The following is an 8,862-nucleotide window of genomic DNA, read 5'->3' as shown; positions in this document are numbered from 1 at the left end:
CCGCCCTCCGCCATGAGATGGACCACCCCTCCTGCATGTCCTGGCTGTAATACTGGGCAGAGGAAGCCCACCAAGAAAATAGTTTGCAGGGGAGTGAGATCTGTGGGCAGGCATTGGGATGAGGTAAATGGTCCAGGATGGCTCTGCCCACCTGGGCAGGTGGATGCCGTAGGAGGCGTGGTTTTAGAGGTGACTTGATTGGCAGAGCCAAATGTGTGTGAACACCAATGAGTGTAAGTATCAAGGCTCATCCTATAGGAAACCGCCAGTCTCATCCTCCATCTTTTAAAAGGCAAAATAGTATTTTTAGCAATATTATTGTCTCTGATAGTGAAGAGACTACTGTGTGAGTAAATCTGCTAGCATCTACTTCTGAAAATACTACACAAAAGCATTCAGAGTTTCTTCTTAAAAAGAAGAGGGGGTAAGGGGGTATTGGACAACTGAAATAAGGCCTGGATTGGGTTTAAAGTTAGCTCCTGAAAGGTTACCTAACATTCCAGGCTGGCCTTATATCTCACCTTTTGTAGGTAAAAGGCCCTGGTGGTCTGTTCCCACCCAGTTCAGGACAGAGCTCCTTGGGGCTCCACTGTCTCTTCTGAAACCCCCCACATTAGATTTCTGAAGTCTTCCTTAGATCAAATGCAAGGCAGAAAGGGCAGTTTTAGAAATCGTATTTTATGAGAAACATTTATGATGTAATACTATGGTATATAGGTGGGATATTGGAGAAAAGAGGGAAAAATTCCATAGCCGTAAATCAAGATAAGGCTTTAAAGAACCAAACTGCAGTGCAGTAAGATGGATATTCTCTTTCCAGGCCCTGGGACATGTCTGTATCAGGAATGACAGCCAGACAGAGAGACATAAGTCTTGAGCTGAAGCAGTTGCACGTTGGGTTGGAGAGAACTTAAGGCCCCATCAACCCCACATTGCTCAACCACTCTATCCTCTTATTTACTCTGAAATTGTCCTGCTTAGGGTTAGCTAGAAGAAAGGGCTGAGTTCTGCTTTCAGAAGGCCACTCTTAGAGTAACCACAGGCTGACGATGACTTTGGAGGCCTTTCTACTGGTCAGTGTGCGGGGTCTTGTATCAGTTCCCTGCCCTCTCATCCTTCCCATCTTAACAGATCTTATCAGTTCCATATCGTAGTAGCGCTAAGCTCCATTCACTAGCTTGTTTTTCTCTGCCCCTTTCCTGGCCCCGAGACAGTCCTGGCTCAGACCCTTCGCTCTGTGCCCCCTTCCCGGCCCCGATCTCCCGAGCTTTCCCAGTTCTGACAGTTGATGGAACAGTGCCGTGGGTTCTCCAGACCTGAAGGTGGAGTCCTGGAGAGGTGTGGCCGTGAGTGAGTTCCTTATGCCCCGATGCCTTTATCTGTAGAAAGGGAACGATGGTGGTCCTCGCATCATCTGCCAGGAGGACTAAGGGGTGGTGTGTCTCACCCTCTGGCCTGCTACCCAATAAGAGTTAAGGAAAGCACCGCTGACTGTTAGAGTCAGGAGTGCTCTTGAGAATAACACTCTGTGGTTTCAAAGTGTCAATTGGGCATGGAATTCTGTTGCAAGCCAAATAATAGATTCAGAGTTTCACCTTGTAAAAGGAAGTCATAGAGAAAGCTGGAGTCCCCTGTTCTGTCTGAAAGGTTAATTCAGTAGTTTGGATGGAGTAACACTTGCAAGCCAGACTGCTACTGAAGGACAAGTCATTCCTGGTGACAAGTGAAGCTATTACCCAGCATCCGTGAAGAAGAGCATTTGAAGGAGAAAATTAACTTAAAAGATGACAAATGGAACTATCAGTTTTCCAATAATTGGCAAAGAAAGTTAACCAGGTTGTGTTACCTGAAAGGGGATTCTGGTTTCTGTGTTTCACTTTGCCTTTTTTGAGAAAAAAAGCAGCTGATTAAAAAGAATACAGGTATCCCTTGCAATCCGAATCTTTGCTGTCAGAACTCAGAAATCAAACAGAGTTATTAACCTATTATTAAATTGCTCAGTATCTGAGCTCTCACTGCTTGCCATCCAAAACTCAGACACCATATTCACTGGGATGAAGCAGAGTCCCTCACAAACTTAATTTCGGAACTCTCAACATGTAAACCCAGAATCTGAGTCAGTATTCCTCATATGAATTTGGTTCATCCAAAGAAAGCAGGTAGAATGTGTTTCAGTGTAGCCTTTTTAAGAAGAAATAGGCCATTTGGAATGAGTTACAGAATAAAAATTACAATGTAGTGTTTGCTTCAGGGAGGATTCCAGGTCACAAGCAACAGAAGCTGACTCTGCTGATGCAAGCGCGTGTTCTCGGATGTTAACTAGCTGGAGGAATCCTGGGAGGGCCAGGAAGCCAGGCCCCCCCTCCTAGCTAACTTCTGAGCTGACCCATCACCCAGACCTGGTCCATGAGTGAGCCTTGACCATAGTCTGTGTTACTGTCACGTCTGCAGTGCGTACTAAATGGAACTGCCTCTGCTGTGGTGTCCCCAGCGCCAGCTTCACCAGCGTGAGGGATGCCGCCTCCCACCACTGTCCCTGGCGGCCAGGACCACAGGGATGGAGCGGGGAGAGGAGCACTCTGCATACCTCCCTCCACTGTCCCCAGCCTCTGACGTTCCCTGGCACAGGTGCAGCTATAGGATCGAGACCCGGTTATAGAGAAGGCTGGGCCGCAAGTTCTGGCCTCTCTCCTGGAGATAAGGGATCACACCGCTGGAAATCCTCCAAGTGCCGGGAGGCCTGGGCAGCCCCAAACTAGGTCAGGGGCCCTCTAGAACAGTGGTCAGTATTTGCCAGCTGTAACCCTTCAGTTAGTGGTAAATCAGTTTAGTGGATCAAGGCCCAGATTACTTGCATTCATCTTCTATTACTTTTTTTTTTTTCTTTTTAATGAGATAAAATAGAAGGCAACATATTGTTATATCACATGTAGTAAGTTTCATCCTGTGAAATTTTGGCTTCTGGTTTGTGAAATGTGTATCTGTGTATCTGAACTGGTGAGAGGTGTTTTGTTACCAGAAGTCATGATCAAAGGCCCACGTGTTCCCGGCTCCAAGCGTTTGCTCTGTGTCACTCCGCATCTCACTTGTTTTCCAAGCACGGTGTTTCTCTCTTTTATTGTTGGTCCGTCACAGTCTTGTCTGTGTGTGTGTATGTGTCTCTCTCTCCCTCACACACACACACACACACACACACACACCCTCCAAACACAGTGTTTCTCTCTTTTATTGTTGGTCCGTCACAGTCTTGTCTGTGTGTGTGTGTGTGTGTGTCTCTCCCTCTCTCTCTCTCACACACACACACCCTCCAAGCACGGTGTTTCTCTCTTTTACTGTTGGTCCATCACAGTCTTGTCTGTCTGTCTGTCTGTCTGTCTCTCTCTCTCTCACACACACACTCCAAGCACAGTGTTTCTCTCTTTTATTGTTCGTCCATCACAGTCTTGTCTGTCTGTCTGACACACACACACACACACACACACACACACACACGATTCCGTCTGTCTCTCTCACACACACACACAGGATGTCCAGAACAAAGCTGTGAGATCTCTTGTTCAGATCTAGTAAGTATTGCATGCAGTGAAAGGCTGGTCTGGTGACCTACTCACTGTCATTGTGTCTATGGGAAATTATCATCTGATTCTGAAGACAAAGCTTTAAGGAAAAAAAAAAAAAAGCCTCTGTTGTAATTCATGCCTGTTACAATTGTGGGGACAGTTGTTACAATGTAGATAAAACCTTTCAACCTAGACTTTGACCTCCCAGAGTTTTCCTAGAAAAAAGTTTTGACAGTAGAGAGGATTTTTTAACCCCTTATCTCTGTGGAAATCAGCAGCACTATCTTTATTTTGGTCTTGGTTTGAAAGTAGTCTGTTCTGACCTTGTAATGTTATCTCCGCAGGTCCCTTTACCCGGCCTCATCCGGCCTTGTGGCGAATGGTCTTTGGTGAGTTGCACATTAGTCAGTTTCAAAATCCATTCTACTCTCAACAGATCTTTTTTCCTTTTATGTTAGAGCAGTTTTTCTTACCGCTCTACTGTAAAACTTAATAGTTTTTTACTTTTTGGTGTTCCTGGTATCAGTTTGTTATTAAAATGCTTTGCTACAAAATAAAGTGCTGGTGACAGCGGAAATTCTTATACACGTGAACTGTTTCAATCCCTCCCTGCCTGGCCTCCCCCGCCCCAGCCTCCCAACACTGCTGTCCATTAATGCACGGGATCTGATGTGAGGGCGTGTGGCTTGTTCTTCCTGACGGGGCTCATCGCTAGTGAAGCTCAGGTGCATCGTATGAGCGTGTTTGCCTTGTCAGCATCCAGGAGGGACCGAAACCCCAGCAATCTCCCTGGTGTCGCAAGTGGGAAAAAACTCAGAAAAGGAGAGGTCTTAGCAAAGAGCCCTGATTTGAACTACAGTTTAGTGATGAGCGTCGCATATACATGTTGGGTCTCTTATGACATTTACTTGATTTCTAGTCCAAAGAGTAAAACCACCCAAGTGGATTTAAATCTAATCTTCAAAACTTTGGGGCTTGGCTTCATTTTACCTAAGTAATCATCCAAAAAAGTTATTCAAGGTTCAGATAGGGCAATCTTATGCGAAGGGACCCTTAAAATGGAGATTATGCTCAAGTCTGTTTATTTTTCACCTTCAGAGATCATAAGTAAGTCTCTGAATTCAGTGGTGAGTCTCGGTCGTGTGCTCAGCAGGTGTTCACCGAGTCCCGAGTGGGTGGCTCCTGTGGCCCTGAGCCTGCAGGCGGAGAGGCCGGGTGCAGGGAGGGCGGCTGTAGCGAGCACACTGGGAAACAAATCAGTAATCTGAGCAAAGCAGATGTCTCCAAGTGGCAGGAAGTTTATTAAAACCACAAGAAGCGACACTGACTAGTAGCTGCTTTCACTTGGAGGTGATGGGAGGCGCGAAGGAAGTGTGCTTAAGCAGAAACCTGCCTGCAGAGAAGGATCCAGGAAGATACTAGAGGCAGGCCAGACCAGGAGAGGCAGAGCTGGATGTAGGTGGGACTGCAGGGCTTGGGAAGGGCCGGGGCATGCCACGGGAGGGTTTTTTTTTTTGCAGGTAAGTATGTGACTCATTTCCATTTCTTAAAATATAGTTCTGGTTGTATTATACTTAGAGCTCATGGACTTAATATGGCCACTTAAAAGTTGTGAGTCATTTTCAGCTAGATGGCTACATCTAGTTTTTCTAATTTCATATGGTCCATTCTAGGTACTGAACAATTTTATTGCTTCCCTGGAGTCCTGGAACCCTTTGATAACCTGATGAGAACTATAGACCCTTTCCCAGTGTATACACACACACACACACACACACACACAGGCACACACACAGTTTTACATATGATATTCAGGCCTTCGGGGATGTTGAAGCCCAACTGTGAACTCTCGTTCACACAGGGCCTCGTGGTCCACACTTTCTTTGTATCCCAAAATAATTATTTCAAAAGGGTCATAATGAGAAGGTGTCGTGGGAGGTATTTGCAGTCAAAAGTACCAGTAAAAGTAGCTAGTACATAATAATACATAAGAAGGCTATCCTATAGACTTGTCTAAAAACACATGCACCCTGGGCCCTGGGATACACGACCAAGTCAGCTGTGTCCTCTGAGCCAACCCCCCCGCCCCGAGGACCAGGAGAGGCCCTGTCTACCAGCCTGCGCTGTAGCCGCCTCGGAGGATTCCATTCCAGCCACGGACACTCTCTCCTCTGGAGCGGCTCCCTGGGGACCAGTGCCAGCCCACTTTGGATGGGGTGCTGTGGTCCAAGGTCGTTTGTATCACAGCGTCTAGATGTCCTCCACAAGCATTTTCATCCCAGCAGATTCGAAAAGAAGAGGGAAAGTACAAAGCCATTGGTGGCTGGTTCTCAAGTCTTTCTAAAATATCTTTGCAGGCTTTTGCCTTCTTACGGTAGACTATTGACTTTCTTTTTTAAATGACATGGGCGATTATTAGGCTACCACTTACGATGTGGTGTGACCATATCATGATGCCCACAGGGGTTAATGTGGGGTGTAAGTGGGGGGATGAGTGACCCTGGGCCACCTTTCACCCCTCAAACCCCAAACCGAGCCATCTGCCAGGCCTTCCTTGCCTGCCTCCAGTCCAGTCTCCATGCAAGTGGCCAGAGGCCATCTCCTGAAATGTTCTCCAGGTCACCTCATTTTCCTATTTGGATCCCGTCAGGGGCTCCTCCTTTGACTTCAGGTCAAGTCTGTGGTCTTCACAGTAGCCCTGAGCCCTGGCCGTCCCTTCCTAGCGGCCTCACTCCCTTCCCGTCTCCGCCAGCTCCTAGCCACATGCGGGCTATGGACCCTCTTTCCAGGAACCCACCTGATCGCCTCTGCCTGCCGTCCTGGCCCGAGTCCCGGGTCTTCTTATCCACCCCCTCACCGGTCATCTGCCACCCCTCCAGCTCCCAGTGTCAGCATCTCTTTCTAGATGAGGACCGAGTGTCAAATTGTCATCAAAGGAAAGGCCAGCTTGTCACGTGAGGGGTCCCCACAGCCCACATTTCAACACCAGTGTCTGCTTGGGGCCACTAAGCATCATGCCGCCTGACACCGGCTCCCTTCCTGGACCTGAGGGTGTTTCTTGTTTCCTGCAGGGCTCAGCGTGCTCTACTTCCTGTTCCTGGTATTCCTCCTCTTCCTGAACTTCGAGCAGGTTAAATCCTTGATGTACTGGCTAGATCCAAACCTTCGCTATGCTACAAGGGAAGCAGACGTCATGGTACGTACTTGTCCGCTGTGAGTTAGAGAAGCTGGTTGACCCCTTGGGTGTAGGAGGTAATGTTGGCTTCATATCTTAAATTGGTCCTACATAGAAATTTTCCCTATATTTCCTACGTAGATAACCTCGGCACCAGTCTCTGGGTGGGCTGGTGTGGTGCCTGTTTCCATGATGAGTGATCCAGTCCAGGAATGTGAATCCTTTCTTGGCCCAAAGCGGGTGGTAGGAAGAGATGAGCGTTACCATCAGCCGTAGGTGGGAACTCTGCCCCTGACACTTGTAAGCTGTGGGGCCTTGGGCTGTGGACCTGCAGCCTGTTCCCTCTTTTGTAAAGTGACATAATGCTTACCTTGGACGTTTGCTGTGGCCTAGACGAAGGCCCAGCATGGTGCTTCACGCACCAGTCCTCCAGTGGTGGCAGCCCAGCCCGTCAGTGTCTCCCGCAGCCCCTCCGCCCCCCGACTCCAGCCCTGATGCCCCGATCCTTCCCCCCTGCTTGCCACGAAGGGGCCAAGTTGTAATGAGGGAAGCCATTTCATTCATTACTTTTATGAAGCCACAATAAATAACTTTGTTCTTGTCTAAAATGACTAATGGCTTCGGCTTTTAGTGAAGAGATTATTTTATACTGTAATACTGTTCCTTTTTCAATTTTTAAAAAGGCCTGATGTTTAGTACAGGTTGAAGAACTACCTAGCAACAGTCAGAAAAGAAGAACAGACATTTAGGCCATAGGTGGGTCCTTGTTTAACAAGCAGGAACGAGGTACAGAGGGAGTTAGCTAAAAGTCGAAAAAGTGATCATTCTAGCGTAGTCGAGATTGGTCAGACCCTTCTTGGAATGGTATTTCCAGATTTTATCTTTAACTTTTATAAAAGGATGTGTTAAAGACAAAAATAAGAAGGCCAAAAATTATTTGAAAGTCTCAAGGAGCAAAGTCTGTCTTGAGATTCTTCCTCTAAGGGAAGAGAAAGGTACAGGGTGACTTCCAGTTTCTAATGATGCTGATCGTAACAGTTAAGAGTGAGGTTGACAACAGTTGTTGATTGTGGATTGTCTGCTCGGCCAGGCCGAGCTGGGTGCTTTATATATAGTGCCTTACATATGGTGTATATGTTCATATCCTCATTTTACCAAGGAGGAAATAGAAGCTTAAACTAAGATCCATCTGGGTCCAAAACCTACACTTGCCCTTAAGACAGTGCCTTAAACATACAGTTACGATAACGAGTGTTTGATGCCCCCAGGTGTCTTATGAAACAGAGACTAGGGGAAGGATATGCCAGGTTATAGTTATTACCTGCCACGAGTTTCCTGAGTCAGAATGGTCGTATGATAAACTAACTTCCAGGTAGATTTGCTGGTGTGTCACGCTTGTTCTCTGGAGAAGGCAATGGCACCCCACTCCAGCACTCTTGGCCTGGAGAATCCCATGGACGGAGGAGCCTGGTAGGCTACAGTCCATGGGGTCATTAAGAGTTGGACATGACTAAGCGACTTCACTTTCACTTTTCACTTTCGTGCATTGGAGTAGGAAATGGCAACCCACTCCAGTGTTCTTGCCTGGAGAATCCCAGGTACAGAGGAGCCTGGTGGGCTGCCGTCTATGGGGTCGCACAGAGTCGGACACGACTGATGCGACTTAGCAGCAGCAGCAGCAGGCTTGTTCTCACAGTGGATGGGGGAGAGGAAATCTCATAACACTTTGACATCCACCTTCCTTAGGAACTTAACATCACTGCTGCTACTGCTGCTAAGTCGCTTCAGTCATGTCTGACTCTGTTCAACCCCATAGATGGCAGCCCACCAGGCTCCCCCATCCCTGGGATTCTCCAGGCAAGAATACTGGAGTGGGTTGCCATTTCCTTCTCCAATGCATAAAAGTGAAAAGTGAAAGTGAAGTTGCTCAGTCATGTCCGACTCTTCGAGACCCCATGGACTGCAGCCCACCAGGCTCCTCCACCCGTGGGATTTTCCAGGCAAGAGTACTAGAGTGGGGTGCCACTGCCTTCTCCGACTTAACATCACAGGGATATCCTATTGTTATGTCAATAATTACAATCCCCCAAAGAGCTGACACTGGCATTTAAAATCTGGTTTCCAAGG

General features: G+C 47.5%; 1 protein-coding gene across 1 annotated transcript in view; it reads left to right on the top strand.

The window, feature by feature from the left end:
• The window catches only part of PTDSS1 (phosphatidylserine synthase 1), a 68,013-nt gene that overhangs the window by 21,510 nt on the left and 37,641 nt on the right, over window positions 1–8,862 (top strand). The window contains exons 3-4 of the mRNA XM_010833477.1: window positions 3,905–3,949; window positions 6,632–6,756. Of these exons, the coding sequence (XP_010831779.1) occupies window positions 3,905–3,949; window positions 6,632–6,756 (170 nt within the window). The remainder of the gene's footprint in view (window positions 1–3,904; window positions 3,950–6,631; window positions 6,757–8,862) is intronic.

This window comes from Bison bison, unplaced genomic scaffold, assembly GCF_000754665.1.
Source record: "Bison bison bison isolate TAMUID 2011002044 unplaced genomic scaffold, Bison_UMD1.0 scf7180017863702, whole genome shotgun sequence".
In the NCBI taxonomy this organism is placed as follows: Eukaryota; Metazoa; Chordata; class Mammalia; order Artiodactyla; family Bovidae; genus Bison; species Bison bison.
This window is presented reverse-complemented; position numbering and strand designations above follow the sequence as displayed.